The 17,465-nt window shown below is 43.8% G+C and overlaps 1 protein-coding gene across 1 annotated transcript in view; it reads left to right on the top strand.

The window, feature by feature from the left end:
- The first annotated feature begins 3,818 nt into the window (after positions 1 to 3,818).
- Positions 3,819 to 17,465, top strand: part of LOC147662790 (uncharacterized) — a 35,305-nt gene continuing 21,658 nt past the window's right edge. Inside the window, exon 1 of the mRNA XM_086950901.1 lies at positions 3,819 to 4,981. Coding sequence (XP_086807027.1) covers positions 3,819 to 4,981 — 1,163 coding nt within the window. The remainder of the gene's footprint in view (positions 4,982 to 17,465) is intronic.

A 17,465-nucleotide genomic window follows, 5' to 3' on the forward strand; every position in this document is an offset into this window, starting at 1 on the left:
CTGATTTCAGTGGTATAATGAGGAGTTATATAGTATAGCCATAATATTTATCTTAATTTGTTCCTCCAATTACCCTTGAGAGAGCGCAAATCAAATAAAATGTAGAAGTGCACCATATTTACAAGCACGTTGCACAAGTCTAGTTAAAGAAACATATAAAAGTGTTGAATTCATAGAGTGCATACGTATAAGAGTGCTTAATTAATACAGAGTGCATATATCAGTGTGAAAAGCTAATGTAGTAATGTTTAGAGATATTAGAATGATATTAAATTCCATGTTATGTGGCTGTTGCAGAGGAGAATGTAATGCTGCCAAACGTAGAAATGTGTAGGCCTCATGGCAGTTCATTAAGAAAGAAAACGTGCCTTTACAATTTCACATGAGATGGATTACTGTTGTTATAATTCAAAGTATTATTGATCATAGACTGAAAATATATGTTTTATAGAAGTGTTTCCTATAACCAGTGTGTGTAATAAGTTAGAACACTGTTTAGGCTGAGAAATAAAGGTTCATAGAGTGCACAGGCCTGTTTCATGTAATTCTAGTAGGCCTGAAGAGATAAGGACATTTCTTTTGATCTGCATGTGCTAGTTAAAATCAGGTCGTGTTAAGCATAAATTGTGGACCATGCTCGAAGGTTTATGACTTGTGAGATAAGCTGGAGGCCGGAATTTGGGGCCCACTTCATGGGTGTCTGTTTGCAGGTGCGAGGGGGTTCCAATCAAGAGAGTGATGAATAGAGCTCTGTTCTGGGAGACAGGCACAGGCCTGGAGGAGGCTTCAGGAATTTCCTGGGGGGTACCGTCTTGCCGGAGAAGAGCCTGAGAAGCAAGGTCAACGCTAACAAGGAGTCCAGAGGAGTATCAGCATGGAAAAAGCCAGAACTGACACCACGTGAGGGGTGTACGTGAGGGGCGTCTTTGAGGGGCGTTTCAACTGTAATTGTGATTTTGTATTAGGGACAGCACCCTTGGGTGGAGTTAGAGCAGATGGCCTGAGGAACCTTAGAGAGCGGATGGGTAGGCAGAAAGGGCATAACTGCGATGCACAGATTTACAAACAAAGACTAAGGGAAAGTGAGTGATCTTCTTTGGAAGTCACCACGGCTGACACCTTTTTAGGTTAAGATCCTGCTAAGTAGGGATGTCACTTAGTCTAGTGTAGGGACAGTCTAATCTGGATTTTTCCTTCCTTTTGTAAATGACGCTCAAGTTACAACTTGTGTCTATTCTTGCAAACTTGCTGATCTTTGAATTAGTCTTGGTGATATTCTTCTGTCGCCTAAGAGCATTTAGAGAATTCATGTTTGTATTGATGCCAGTGTATCTTTTGAACCTTATATTGAGATGTTTGTATCTCCAGTTATCTTTGGCTTTATAATAAAACTTTAAAACTTATTCGTGGTAAGTGGTTCTTCAGAGTTGTGTAAAGTCTTGAGCTGATTAACCTAGTAGTGGATTGCTTTTTACTCTATGACAGGTAACAAAGGTTCAGTCGACCTGAGTGGGATCTAGATCTATAGTGATCTGATAAGAGAGAAAAAATCCCGCCGTAACAGTTGGTAGCAGAGGATGGTTACCTTCTAGAGGAAGGTGATCTAGACTAGGTTAAGATTACCCCGAGGCCCCTAGAGATCGAGAGATGAGCAGCAGAAGAATCGCCTGCCGAAGAAGGTGCTGACGGTGTGAGAGAAAAGCAGCAGTCGGTCGAGAGTGAGTATAATAAGGGTCATGCGTTGTCAGATTGCGGTGTTTTGTGTTGTATCTGTATTGTAATGTCATGCGGAGTTGAATGCCTGTAGTGTGATTGAGAGAGGGTTGTGTGCGCGCGCGACCTGGTGAAAATCTTAAGTTCAGAGAAGAGCTTAAGTGGTTCGGGTGTATCGGACATTCAGAGTAATTGTCGACCATTATAAAGGGGGTCATGAGGTACCATTGATCGCCCGCAGGACCGTGATAGGGGGAATGCAAGAGTGAGTGTATGGGTAACGGACGCTGGTCGGAAGTTACTGTGTGTAAGTAACCTATCAGTTAAGGCGATTGTCTGGACGTTCGCGGAAAGACATTTCGTCAGTTAAGGTGACAATTACAGTTAGACTGTGGGCGTACAGTCAAGGAAAGTGATCGCTTGGTCGGAAGTAATCATTTTTCAGGGTATGAATGGGACGCATGCATGACCGGGAGACGAGCTGAGAAAGGAGGGGAACTGCTGCGAAGGGGAGACGAGTGATGTCAGAGAGAGCCGCGCTGTGATAGGCCGGTTGGTGTGAAGCCGCGCTGTGATAGGCTGGTTGACGCGAATCGCGCTGGGATAGGCCGGTTAGCGAGAACCGCGCTGGGATTGGTGGATTGTCATCAGGAAGTAAACGAATGCAGGGAAATAGGGGAAAATTGTAGATTTTGATCATGAAGTGTTTTAAATGCTTGAGAGCGATCTTTAAGAGAAAAAGGAGAGAATCTTATTACGGGGAAGAGGCCCTGCCAGAGGGTACAGCAGCTCATTATATGGCTACGAATGTTGGGCTGCATACTATATTGTGGCTTAGCACTTGGAGTAAGATTACAGAAGGGAACGAGGAACTGACTTTTCCGAAATACGGAACGTTTAGATTAGAAGTGTTGCACCAGCTAAAAGCAATTATGTCTTCATTGAGACCTTTGCCTAGACCAACACAGTTTGAAGCCCTTAATGCGTGGATTAGGGCGGCGCACGACAGGAATCAGAACAGACGTCAAGAAAGAGTGAGACGATCGGTAAGAGCAGTACAAGATGCCAAATTGGATGCAGAAACCAAGAAATTGAGGGTACAGACTATTGAAGTGGATAAGTTGTACCCAGTGATAGAGGTTACAGGAGACAAGAGAACCCCAGAGGAGGATGACGAGAGCGAGTCAGAGGATAGCCTAATAAATAGGTTGTTGATAGATAGACCGCCTCCGTACAATAGAGAGATGGAAGGTATCGAGCTCCCAAGGGAAGATAGGGTTGGCATAGGGGAGAATAGACCACTCCCTATAACGGATTGGGAACCTACCAAAGGTGAGGAAACACCTCAACCTAGTCCAGTACAGATAGTAGTCAGAAGGTTTGTGGTGCAGAAGGTGCCAGCAATGGAGTGTGTTGAGTCTTATGGATTGCCAGATGCTCTTCAAGTACCCGTTACCATAGGTCCTATAGTATCGATTTATAACCCAGAGAAAGTGCGAGAGGAGGAACAGGAACGGCTAGATAGAGAAAGGGCTGAAATGGAAAGGAGGAACAACATGACAAATGCCCGGAGGCAATTGCCAGGACCGAGAGAATGGAGCACCCCATTGGATTCAGCAGTGGATCCCATAACAGAACAGGGGGGTCAGAGAGGACCGATGGATCTGAGAGGACCACGGCCGAAATCCTTTAAGGAGTTGAGGGCTGCCTTGAGGGAATGGGATGCTGCCACAGAAAAACAGAATAACAGGTCAAGAGCGGAAGCTGAATGGGGAAGTCGATGCAATGGGACATTGTCTCACTGCGGGGCCAGCGAAAGCGGTCAGGAGGGGGACGGTAAGAGTCAGGAGAATAGAGGAGATATCCATCATATCCACGGTGGAAGTAGGCAGGAGCAAGAAGGTAGAAGTACAGAATATGGAGGGGCGTCTCGTCTCATTCACAGTGAGGGAGACCGAAGGACGCAAGAATACAGGGATAGCTTTAAGTGCACCCACCATGCACCTGGCGATAACGTACAGCATTGGAATCACGGGAACATGGGGAGCCGCGAAGGCCCATGCCATGCGTCGAGCGATCATGGACAACAGGAGAATTGCGAAAGCATGGGGAATAATGGAGTGTCTTACCATGCACCTAAAGAAACCAAGCAGAATGGGCAATGTGGGACTATGGGGAATAGAGCAGTGTTTCACCACACACCAAGAGAGGATGGAACTGCATGGGACCTGGAGAGATGGGAGCATGGGAGGACTCCCCATAACACGCCTGAGCCCAGACGCAGGACTCAGAGCTGGGATGGGAGAGACGTAAATGGGCTCTCTAGAGACAGCATACTGAAAGCTGTGATAAAGGCAAAAAGGCTCGATGTGACCAGTCTAAAATCTGATCTGGACGAGATAATAGATGGTGCGTTGCCTTTAGAAATGATTGACATGTACGAACAAGACGAGCTGCTGTTTATAGCTAAGGATATTACCCGAAAGGCAAGAGCAATTCACGAGAAATTGTCTGAACTGGCAGACAAGTATATGGTAGACTTGTCGAGAACAAAGGCATTACAGGGTAACCATAGGTTGCAGTATTCAGATCAGGACCTAGATGAGAGGAGGACAACTGGATTAAAAACACACATAAGGGAACTGATCACAGGAATAAGAGCATGGAGAGATCTGGACAAATGGGAAGAAAGGTGGTCCAAGAAAGGGACTGTCAGGCGAAGCACGATTGTGATGTCCCCGGAGGGAAGGCCACTGCGGATGGAGGCATTCCCTTTGCGAGAACTAGCGAATGGGAGTTATGTACATGTGCCTTGGAGTAGGGGAGATTTGGCTGCATTTACCAATTCATTTCCGAAGTTAAGAGAAAATCCCGTAGAATGGTACAAACAGGTAGAGAGGTTTGTGAAGATCTCGAAGGTACTGTGGATTGATTTGAACACTTTATTTGACATTGTGGTCCCAGGAGACTTGTGGATAGCATGCAAAGTTAGTGTCGAGTGGCCCACAGCAGAACCAGTAAGAGATGCTCGTACTAATGGACCGTCAGAAACAGTAATGACAAAATATGAAAGGGTGATGACATGGCTGAAAGGGAAGGTGCCACCGCAAGATATAGATTGGGTGAAAATAGACCGAACTAGACAGGAACCCAAGGAGACAGTCCATGAATTTTATGAGCGATTGCTGAAAACGTTCAAACAATACAGTGGATTAGATGTAATGGATCCCAAAGACATAGGACAGTTTGTATCGAAGTTCGTTTTGGGGTTGAGACCTGATATTTGTTTGATGATTCAGAAACATTTAATTTGCTGGCAAAACAAGCCATTGGATGAAATTTTGAGATACGCAAGGTATTGCAGTGATGAAATAGATTCCAAAGCAAAGAAACTTAAGGAAAAGTTGATGATGGTACAGATGCAGTCGGCTGGAAAGGGCGGACAGCAGCAACAGGGAACAGGGACAATGGGAAGGAGATCAAATAGTCAGAATAGGGACAACGAGGAAAATCCGAGACCTAGAATAGACTTTGCTACACTGAAAAAAACGACAAAGTGTCACCAGTGTCACCAGGTGGGACATTGGAAACGCGAGTGTCCCTATAACCCTGAAAATGGAGAACTGGAAGTAGAGGAGGAAGAAGTTCAGACCGTTCCAGTCCAAAGGGGGACGGTACCAAAGGGTAAGGTGGTCAAAGGGGGGACTTTGGCTCCTCGAGCCCAGTTCCCTCAACCACCAAAGATTGCGACAGGGGGAAAGGTCTATAGACAAATGCCTCTTTTAGTAGGAGGAGAAGAGTGTTACTACGTTGATCCACTAACTGGACGGCGAGTGAGTAGAGAGGAGGACTGTACCCTCGGGGCAGTTCTAGAGGTGGACCAAAGGGGACCTTTTGTTGAGGCTGAGGTGGCGGGGTGTCCTACGACATTCTTAGTAGATACCGGAGCTACCCGATCAACTTTGAGATCAGCCGTGGTTCCGAACCTGCCAATGTCGGGGGAAACAATTCAAGTGGTAGGAGTCGCAAATAGGAGAATGACTAACCCATTGACAGAACCAGTGCTAGTGAGGATAGGAAACTACAGCGATGAACATCAGTTTGTAGTATGTGATTCTAGCCCTGTGTGTCTGTTAGGAAGAGACTTATTGTGCAAACTAAATTGCACAATATACTGCACGCCTCAGGGAGTAGAGGTACAGACTAACGACGATGATGCCACCTTTAAAGTTGCAAATTCAAAAGTATGCGTAGAACTGTATCCTACCCTGACGGTGGAAGAGCTCCCTTGGGACTTAAGGGATACTGTTTCATCTGAAGTATGGGATTTCACTGGAGAAGAGATAGGATTGATTAAAGGAGTAGAACCAGTGAAAATCATGATAAAACCAAATGTTGAATATCCAAGAACGCCTCAATACAAATTGACCCCGGAGACGATTGCAGGAATAAAACCCGTGATCGACTCCATGATTAAGCAGGGAATACTGAAGGAAATCGTGGGTAGTCCATGCAACTCCCCGATTATGGGTTTGCAGAAACCTAGCGGGAAATTTAGAATAGTATAGGATCTCCGAAAGGTTAATAACATAGATGTTTCATGTTGTCCAGTGGTACCGAATCCATCAGTGATATTGTTTCAGATACCATTCCAAGCCGAGTGGTTCACAGTGATAGACCTTTGCCAGGCTTTCTTTTCAATTCCATTAGATGAGGAGAACCAGTTTCTTTTCGCATTTAAGCTGGAAAATCGCGTCTTAACATGGTGTCGTATCCCACAGGGGTATACAGAAAGCCCATCGATTTTCAACCAGCTACTGAAGAAAAATCTTGAAAGTCTAGTACTGCCACAGAACTCGGTTCTAGTTCAGTACATAGACGACCTACTTGTTGCGTCAGAAACAGAGGAAGCTTGTAAGATAGACACCATCACCTTGCTGAACCATTTAGCTGAAAATGGACATAAGGTGTCTCCGAGCAAATTACAGTACGGTCTGACAGAAGTACAGTACTTGGGTCACCGAATTGAAAAAGGAAAACGGAAGGTGTCACCAGACAGGATAGAGGCGATCATGAAGATGAACTCGCCTACGACACAAAGAGAGGTCAGGATGTTCCTAGGAATGGTTGGTTATTGCCGACAGTGGATAGCTAACTTTTCCCTGAAAGCAAAACCCTTACAAAAACTGACGCACAAGGAGGTGAGTGATCCGGTACCATGGGACAAGGATTGTTTGATGTCGTTCCTACAGCTGAGAGAGGACTTGTGTCGTGCTCCAGCTTTGGGAATGCCAGATTACGAAAAACCATTTTTACTTTACTGTTGCGAAAGTGAAGGTTGTGCTTTGTCAGTCCTAGCACAAATTCATGGAAATGCCCGTAGACCAGTTGCATATTTCTCGGCTACTTTAGACCCAGTAGCCGCAGCGTTGCCCGGATGTCTCAAATCCACTGCTGCAACGGGTGTCAGCATTGAGAGGTGTGAAAGCATAGTGATGGGACATCAACTAGTGGTGTATGTACCTCATTCTGTAGAACTGTTAATGACCTGGACCAAGACACAGCACTTGACCAATAATAGGCTCACGCGCTACGAGCAAGTTATTCTTGCTGCGGAGAACGTGACCCTTAAGAGGTGCTCTGTTTTGAATCCTGCCACTCTGATGCCACTCCCTAATGATATAGAAGACGTAGAATGTGATGATCACGATTGCCTTGATGTGATTGAACTATGCACCAAGCCAAGACCAGATATTGTGGATGAGCCGTTGACCGACCCTGATGAAATTTTCTTTGTTGATGGCTCATGTGTAAGAGACAATACTGGTCAGTTGAGAGCAGCTTATGCTGTTTGCACCATTACTGGAGTTGTGGAAGCCGCTTGCCTGGAAGGAGTACACTCCGCTCAGGTAGCTGAAATCATTGCATTGACACGTGCCTGTTTAGCAGGTAGCAAAATTCGAGTCACCATTTACACAGATAGCCAATATGGTTTCGGTGTAGTTCATGACTTTGGGCAATTGTGGTCTCAGAGAGGTTACATGACCTCCTCAGGTTCACCTATTCGAAATGGGGAGTTTGTGCGACTATTGTTAGAAGCGTTACAAGGTCCGGCAGCAATTGCCGTTGTCAAATACGTAGCACATACCAAAGGTACAGATTTTGTGTCCCAAGGAAATCGCTACGCCGATGAGGTTGCTCGCTACTGCGCAGAGCAAGGATACTCTTTCACGGAAGTGGAAGTGGGTGGGACACAGGAAAAGACAGAGTTAAACATGATGCTAGAAACAGTTGATCCTTGGGATGATTTAAAAGGCATGCAAGAGAACGCATCAGATTTTGAGAAAAAGGCATGGGAAACTGCAGGTTGTTTAAAAAGTGAAATGGATTTGTGGATTTCAGCAGATGGAAGGGCAGTATTACCAAATGAATTAGTGAGTCCAATGGCAAGACAGATACATGGTCCAGTACATTTAGGAAGAGATGCCATGCTGCGGGTATTTAGGCAGACTTGGTATAACCCCAAGTTTAGAGTAGCCGCAGAAGCAGTGTGTCAGAGGTGTGTAACATGTCAGCAATTGAACGTAGGGAAAAGGACACCAGTTACATTGAGTCATATTGGGAGGTCTGGTGGGCCTTTCAACCGGATGCAATTAGACTTTATTGAGATGCCAAAATGCAACCGTCTCAGGTATGTTCTGGTGGTTGTATGTATATTTTCCAGATGGGTCGAGGCATACCCTACACGCAGGTGCGACACACTCACAGTAGCAAAGTTGTTGCTTAGAGAGTTAATACCACGCTTCGGGGTGCCGACCTCTTTGGAATAAGATAGAGGGACACATTTCAACAGTGAAGTTGTGAAGATGCTTTGCTCTGCATTAAATATTGATCAGAAGTTGCACTGTAGCTATCGACCTGATGCCCTGCCATTGGTACTCATGAGTATACGTAGCACACCAGACAGGAGAACAGGTCTCTCTCCACACGAGGTTCTAATGGGGAGGGCAATGAGACTTCCATCTGTTCCAACTGCAGCTTTGTTGAATATCACAGATGATCTGATCCTGGAATATTGCAAGGGACTTTCTGATGTCATTCATTCTGTGTCTCTTCAGGTGCAGGCGGCTGAAATTCCATCTTCCAGAGACCTATGTAACAACCTGTGTCCTGGTGACTGGGTGCTGGTGAAGAAGCACGTCCGGAAGAGCTGCCTAGATGTGCGCTGGAAAGGACCCTACCAGATAATTCTGACAACGAATACTGCTGTCAAGTGTGGAGGGCTGCCAAATTGGATTCACGCCTCCCACACTCGAAGAGTTCCAGCACCCCTGGAAGAAACAGCTCCTCTCACAGATGAAAATCCAGCTGTGGACGGCGAACCACTAGAGGGGATCAGTCAAGCTGTGGGGGTGTCGGAGGAAGCTGGGAGTGCTTCAGATCAAGAGGAAGAAAGACCGGACGACAGTGAAACTGAAGTTGCCACAGAAGGAGAAAGTTGCTGTGAATACAGCTCAGACACTGATCAAGTCACAAGTGATCCAGAACCGAGTGTGAGGACAAGAAATAGGAGAACAAGGCGTGGAGAAGCTAGTTGGCCTGAAAGGAAGAAGAGGCCGAGCTTGAAGCCAACTCCAGAGAGAACCCTTGCTCCTATATCGGAAGACTCAGATCTGGACGAAGGTGCACAGAATCAAGAACAGGAGGGTCCAAGAAGATCAAGGAGGGTGTGAGTGCCCTGCAGAAGATACGCCACTCCTGAGTGGACCTACCTAGCAGCAGATGTCTGGTGCACGGAGATCCGGGAGGGTGAGGGAAGTGACAGTGACCAGTACTGACCCAATCATAACGTTGGAAGTGGTGTTGTTGGTACCTGGACTTGCGATCGAAGGGTTGCTGACACTCACTGTCCCCAATCCTCCATCCTCCATATCTGAGTAGAATAAGAGAACTGGTTTTAAACAGAGTAGAATTTCCGACTTTTGGTCCAACGATACCAGCACTCGAGGAGATCATTCTTCGCTTAGAAATTTTAGAATACGTGATTAGAGCAGCTGGAACACGCATGATTGTAGACAGCTAAAGACTTTGTAAATAAACAAGATTGAGAAGATAACCTAGCGCCAAGTGGAAGAAGCAGAAATTTAGGGACTCTTCCATTTAGTGGATGGAGAAGGGCTAGGGTTGTCTGTTGCTATAATTCAAAAGACTGATCTTGCAAGAAGGATTGTCAGCTTCCAGGTGTGGTTCGAAAAGATCGAATAAGCAAAGAAAACAGTTGAAGGAGCGAAGAAAAGAGACTTTGCGTTGTGGCAGAAAAATAGAACTACACTGTCTTGAGATCATGGAGGCCGGCAACCCGAACCGCAAAGCAAAATGCATAGTAGGCACACTTATAGTGGGAGTAATTTTTCTTATAGTTTTAGTAGTTACTGTATCATATATAGTGGGACATGAAAATGAAGAGAAGGCAACGAAGGCAGCAAAAGATGTAGCGACACTGAAACCTACTACTGCTGGTCAAAGGGGGAACAATACAGAGAAAGATAAAGCTTTGCTAGCAGCAGAAACTCGTAGGTTGCACGTAGATGAACCACAAGGAAATTTCAAATCAAATGCATATGCTAAATTGCTGTATGAATACATCGATGCTATGGATGCAAAGGACTGTTACGTCTGCATGCAATTGCCAGCCTCTGTAGACGAAGGTATTAGGTATCATCATCTTCCATTGACTTATGAAATTACATGTAGCTTGTTGCTTCGTATATTTTATGAACGCGATAGCTTTGAGTATTATTTTTCAAATTTTTACGCTGTTTTACCAGAGGTCCCGGCCTACAAGCATATGAATAAGTGGGACTACTATAAGAGTGAAGATAGATTGAGGAAATTTTTCATTCCTTGGAGAACGCTAGATACTTCATATGCCCGAAGAAATAATTTGACCTGTAAAGGCTTCGGGCCAATGGAAAACAGATTGGACCGAGGAGGAAAGGTCACACAAGAGGAAGGGTAGTAATGGTCCAATAGCTTTAGATCGAGTGTAAAGAGGGAAACTATGTATATACAGGGGTAAAACCTACTATGAGAATGTGTTTGTGGGAGAAGTAAGTTGTGAACATGCTTTCCAAATAGAATACTATACAAAGGATTTCTTGAAAGGAATGCAGGTGATCCCGAATGTATATTTTGTCTGTGGAAGAAATGCATACGTGAAACTACCGGATAATTGGTACGGATCATGTTATTTAGCAATTGTCTTCCCCAAAATATATCATGCTAAGGATCTAGAAATCATAGAGGGAAGAACTCAAGCCAGAGGGAGAAGGGATGTAAGCAATGATGAGGTAGTTGGAGACGTATTTGGTGCCATGTTCCCTCTTTTAGGGTTAATACTGAATGATGTCAAGATTACGAGATTGGCAACAGTTGTAGATAGATTATCTGCCAGTACTGCTAGATCATTAATGCTGGTAGAGGGAGAGATGCAATCGATAAGGGCAATGGTTCTCCAGAACCGACTTGCTTTAGACGTTCTGTTAGCCAAAGAGGGCGGAGTCTGTAAGGCTTTGAAGGTCCAGGAATGTTGCACTTACATTCCAGACAATTCAAAACCTCTTGAGAAGTATATACAGAATATCACTGAAATTCATCATGAGATTGAGGATCTGACAAAGGTGAATGTGTGGGAAAAAGTGGGTCATGGAATGGGTAAAGTTGGAGGTTGGTTTGCCAATCTAGGGAAGAGTTTCATTTGGTACATACTGAAACCTATCATCATAATAGTGATTTGTGTAATCACATTGTGGGGGTTGGTGAGGCTGTATCAATGGTATAGATCAATTAGGTTGCAAAGATCCATGAGAGAGCAGGAGCAGAGGTTAGCTGCGATGCAGGATAACCAGTACAGGAGTCTGAGGGCTCTAGAGATGATGAAGCGAGGGAGCATTGCAACGAGTTCTGTTTGATTCAATACATTCCCTCAGGGATGGTGTTGTGATGGTGATGACCTCTAAAGGTCATCAAAGGGGGGAACTGAGAGAGCGCAAATCAAATAAAATGTAGAAGTGCACCATATTTACAAGCACGTTGCACAAGTCTAGTTAAAGGAACATATAAAAGTGTCAAATTCATAGAGTGCATACGTATAAGAGTGCTTAATTAATACAGAGTGCATATATCAGTGTGAAAAGCTAATGTAGTAATGTTTAGAGATATTAGAATGATATTAAATTCCATGTTATGTGGCTGTTGCAGAGGAGAATGTAATGCTGCCAAACGTAGAAATGTGTAGGCCTCATGGCAGTTCATTAAGAAAGAAAATGTGCCTTTACAATTTCACATGAGATGGATTACTGTTGTTATAATTCAAAGTATTATTGATCATAGACTGAAAATATATGTTTTATAGAAGTGTTTCCTATAACCAGTGTGTGCAATAAGTTAGAATACTGTTTAGGCTGAGAAATAAAGGTTCATAGAGTGCACAGGCCTGTTTCATGTAATTCTAGTAGGCCTGAAGAGATAAGGTTGTTTCTTTTGATCTGCATGTGCTAGTTAAAATCAGGTCGTGTTAAGCATAAATTGTGGACCATGCTCGAAGGTTTACGACTTGTGAGATAAGCTGGAGGCCGGAATTTGGGGCCCACTTCATGGGTGTCTGTTTGCAGGTGCGAGGGGGTTTCCAATCAAGAGAGTGATGAATAGAGCTCTGTTCTGGGAGACAGGCACAGGCCTGGAGGAGGCTTCAGGAATTTCCTGGGCGGTACCGTCTTGCCGGAGAAGAGCCTGAGAAGCAAGGTCAACGCTAACAAGGAGCCCAGAGGAGTATCAGCATGGAAAAAGCCAGAACTGACACCACGTGAGGGGTGTACGTGAGGGGCGTCTCTGAGGGGCGTTTCAACTGTAATTGTGATTTTGTATTAGGGACAGCACCCTTGGGTGGAGTTAGAGCAGATGGCCTGAGGAACCTTAGAGAGCGGATGGGTAGGCAGAGAGGGCATAACTGCGATGCACAGATTTACAAACAAAGACTAAGGGAAAGGGAGTGATCTTCTTTGGAAGTCACCACGGCTGACACCTTTTTAGATTAAGATCCTGCTAAGTAGGGATGCCACTTAGTCTAGTGTAGGGACAGTCTAATCTGAATTTTTCCTTCCTTTTGTAAATGACGCTCAAGTTACAACTTGTGTCTATTCTTGCAAACTTGCTGATCTTTGAATTAGTCTTGGTGATATTCTTCTGTCGCCTAAGAGCATTTAGAGAATTCATGTTTGTATTGATGCCAGTGTATCTTTTGAACCTTATATTGAGATGTTTGTATCTCCAGTTATCTTTGGCTTTATAATAAAACTTTCAAACTTATTCGTGGTAAGTGGTTCTTCAGAGTTGTGTAAAGTCTTGAGCTGATTAACCTAGTAGTGGATTGCTTTTTACTCTATGACAGGTAACAAAGGTTCAGTCGACCTGAGTGGGATCTAGATCTATAGTGATCTGATAAGAGAGAAAAAATCCCGCCGTAACACCCTCTTGGTGATTAGCTTCATCACATAACCCTTAGACACATGGTTGAACCTTTCCACCCGGCCATTCTCATGTGGTTCGTATAATACAGGAGGTGTGTGTTTAATATTGCAATAGTTAAGGAAAGATTCCATCTCTACATTGGTAAGTTGGACACCATTATCTGTAACCAGACAGATGAACATCCTTCACGGGCAAATACCTCCTTGAAGAACTCACTGAATGCTGCAGTGGTGGCACAAACTTGACCTCTGGCCATTTCAAGTGGTAATCAATTGAAACTAAGGCAAACCTAGCATCTATGGGTAGGAAATTGAAAGGTCCAGATATATCAAATGCCTCCTATGCCATGGCAACTGCGGACGCACACAGCTTTTCATGGGTGGAGTGCTGACCTTCAACACCTTCTCACTCCCAGCACACATTTCACACTATCTCACCATCCTATCAAGCAGACATTCCTGGATGTCCTTTGTGAGGCACCTTAAGAATGGTCTCGTAGACTCCAACAGGTGGAACATATTTCCCCCTTTAAATAAGACATCACCTTAAAACACACATTCTTCAGCTACTTTGTACAAGGGCAACCATTCTGATTGTTTTCACTCCATTTTGGCCATCCTACAAGAATGATCTTCTTGGTGACTTGCCAGATCTCAACTGCTAACTCACACTCTCTCCAAAACACTTCTGAAATTTCTCCAAATTCACTTTTATAAACATCCTTAATGGTAGCAATCCTCACATCTTCTTCAGATTCACTTTCCCAAGCATGATAGAAAATCTGCTGTAACATTTTTCTTTCCAGACGCGAACTATAGTCTTGAGGTGAGCCTAGCAATACTTGCTATAGAGTTACACCCACCTCCAGGAGATAGAATGTTTACTAATGGCTTATGATCAGTCCTCAGAATAATTTGCTCCCACCAGAGATAATTTCTGAAATGTTCAATGGCCCACACACAAGCCACTGACTCTGTCTCAATTACTGTATATCTACTTTCTGTCATATTCAAAGTGTGGGACGCAAAAGCCACATTCCACTCTTCTTTTCTACACTTTTGCATGAGCACACTCCCTACCCCATACTTGCTGGCATCAACTGTGATGACACACTCCTTTCCTATGCAGAAAGGCTTCATGGTGGGTGGCCGTACTATCTCTTGTTCGATATTTAAAAAAAAAGCCTCTTGTTGTCTGTCAGACCACGTATGGTTAACATTGTGACTCAATCTTAGTAGCAAAATTCTCTATGAATTTGCTGTAGTACTCACACATCCCAGCAAATGAAAGCAACTGTTCTTTGGTGGTACGATCAGGAGCATTATCAATGGCATCAACATTACATCTCTTTAGTATCACCCCATCACCAGACAGGGTATACCTCAGGTATTCCACAGACCTTTTGAGCAATTTACATTTGTGACTACTAAGTATTAAACCATTTTTCTCTAATGTGGTGCAAACCTTGATCATGTGTTGCATATGTGCTCATTCATTGTGAGAGAAAATCAAGACGTCATCCTGAAAACACTTAACAAAGTCACCCACGTCTCCAAAAATATGAAACATGGCCAGCTGAAAGACAGAAGCCATAGAGGCTAAACCAAATCACATTCCCGTAAATTGATACAGACCCTGTGGAGTAATAAATGCAGTCAAGTGTTTAGACTCTATAGCCAAAACAACTTGATGATATGCTGATCTGAGGTCCTCCAAAGTGGAAAATATTTTAGCACCTTCTTACATGAAAATGACCTCATTGATATTAGGTAACGGATGGCAATAAATCAAAATATTTGCATTTAACGCTCTCAAATCCATCACAGATGCAATATTTGATCAGGGTTGCGGGACCAAACAATGGGAGAAAACCATTCAGCTAATTCAATCTCTTCAATAATTCCTTCTCTGACTAGTTAATTCAACATCTCTTTCAACTCACCCCTTACATTAATAGGTACACCTCTTAATTTTTGTCTAACTGATACCGCATTTCTCTTTAGCTTAATTTTATGGGTAAAATCTCTCAACCTTCCCGATACTTTCAAAAACACACCTCCAAAATGTTCCTTAAGACAGTTCTCTGTGTCACTCTCTCCAGTAGAAGGTACACAATTATCGTACCCTTCCTCACACAACATGTCAGGTTCTATGCCCAGGGATTCAGCATTATGCTCAGTTTCCACTGATCTTTACAACCCAACACATGCACTCCTTTCACAGCAACATAAAGCTTAATCTTGGAACTCCTCCCCTTAAATTCCACTATAACAGAGACATAACCATCCATAGCAATGATAGCGCCATCGAAACTCTACAATATCAGATTGATGCAAACATTCAACGTTGTACATGTCACCAAATTTCTCTAAAAAGTACTTCCTACTAATAATGGTCCAAGGCGATCCTGAATCTGCCATAAGCTCCAACTACATTCCTCAGATACATACAACACATTTTGGAGGTTTCTTATCTAATTCCTCAGTTAAATCTACTACATTTTTCTGAATAGACAACACCATACCTCTATTGATATCTGTGCTACACTTGCAGTCACAGTCTGGTTTATTTTCAGATGGATCAGCCATATATAATACTCTACCTCTAACCTGATTCCGATTCCTCCTTACATCTTTGCACATGCGTGCAAAATGACATACACGTCCACACTTTTTGCACTCTCTATTTAAAGCCTGGCACCCAGGATATGATGCTACGTGCAAATCTATAACACACGCCTCCTCTTTCCGTTTCATCAAATTTCCTGATGTTGGTATGATGGTTCCCCCGTGATACAGCATCTGCGTAGGATTCTTCTTCCCTATATTCCTCAAACCTTTTTACTACACACACATCCTCAGTGTTATCACCCATACATTAGCGCTCTTCACAGCCGACATCCATTTCTCAGATTGCTCCAATGGTTTTGCTGTAGCAATAGTATCCTGTAATTTAGGGTAAACCCTAACCCACAACTGTTCTTGAGTTTTCTTAAGGATAGCTCCTTATCTCCCAATTGCTGTCTAGCACTGGAATATTCTTTTGGGGATGAATATGCACTTTATAAATGCTATAAATAGATACACTTGTGAGATGAAAACATATATTTACATCTAAAAATAATTAATAACAAAAAACAAACTCAATCATGCAGTATATATTGGATCACCCATGAACAACAATAGAATTACTCAGAAGATAAAGAGATATCTGACACATATAAATGTTCTTCTGTTGCCACCATTTACTTAATGCCAGCACCTTTAAAAACGTATTGAATTTGCCAGTCAGATCCGTTAATTGATCTGTTAAGAGCATTGTTCATCCTAGAGGAAAATATATTGAAATATTTCTTCACAATTTGTAATCAAAGGTCCATCCTATATCCAAGACACACTCAACTTTTGAAGAAAATTTAAAGGAGTAAATCCACCATTTGATGACAGGGTGATATTGTGCCATTTACCCCGCCATATTACCATGGTGGGGTGTACCGTGGCAGACGGAAAGACCGTCTGCAGCTTTTCTGCCGGCAGGCAATCGTCACGATTGCCTGCCCCGCGGAAAAGGCCCACAATATGGTGGTGGTGCCTTGCAGGCACCGCCATCCATATCATGATGAGTGCGGTGTGCATGCCCTTCCATGGCAGAGACTCCACCATGGAAAGGCATGCGGAGCAGAGTATGACATTGGGGCCTGTTAGGGGCCCCCAAGGAGGGGTGGGTGGCTGCACTGGGGGGTACCTATTGTACCCACCTTCATTGCCATGCACAAGGGGGCAGGCACCTCCTGGTGGCTGTCACATTGTGCATGGTAATGCACAACATGCCTATTTAACATTGCAGTAAGTGCTTCTTACAGCACCACCCGCCGCAATGTTAAAGTCCAGAATGCGCCCGCCAGTGTGGTGGGTGCATCCTAATTGGCCTTGTGGGACCGCTGCACTTCTGACAGTCGGTCCCGTTTTCCGTTACGGTGCCATCTTATTTGGGCCCTAAGTCTTTATATACCCTCACAGCAAGGGCAAGGAAGCAAATGAGCAGGCAACGCTTATGGAAAGACTGACTATGTTAAAGTAAATCTTTCTTTTCCAAAATTTACATTTTAAACTACATTCCATCTACTTTAACAGACAAGTAATGGTATATACAAATGCCTGGGAGTGCAATGTGGTCATTATAAGCCTTTGCATTTTTTTTAATTTGACCACTTAAAGAGAAAT

Source organism: Lissotriton vulgaris, unplaced genomic scaffold, assembly GCF_964263255.1.
Source record: "Lissotriton vulgaris unplaced genomic scaffold, aLisVul1.2 SCAFFOLD_825, whole genome shotgun sequence".
NCBI lineage: Eukaryota > Metazoa > Chordata > Amphibia > Caudata > Salamandridae > Lissotriton > Lissotriton vulgaris.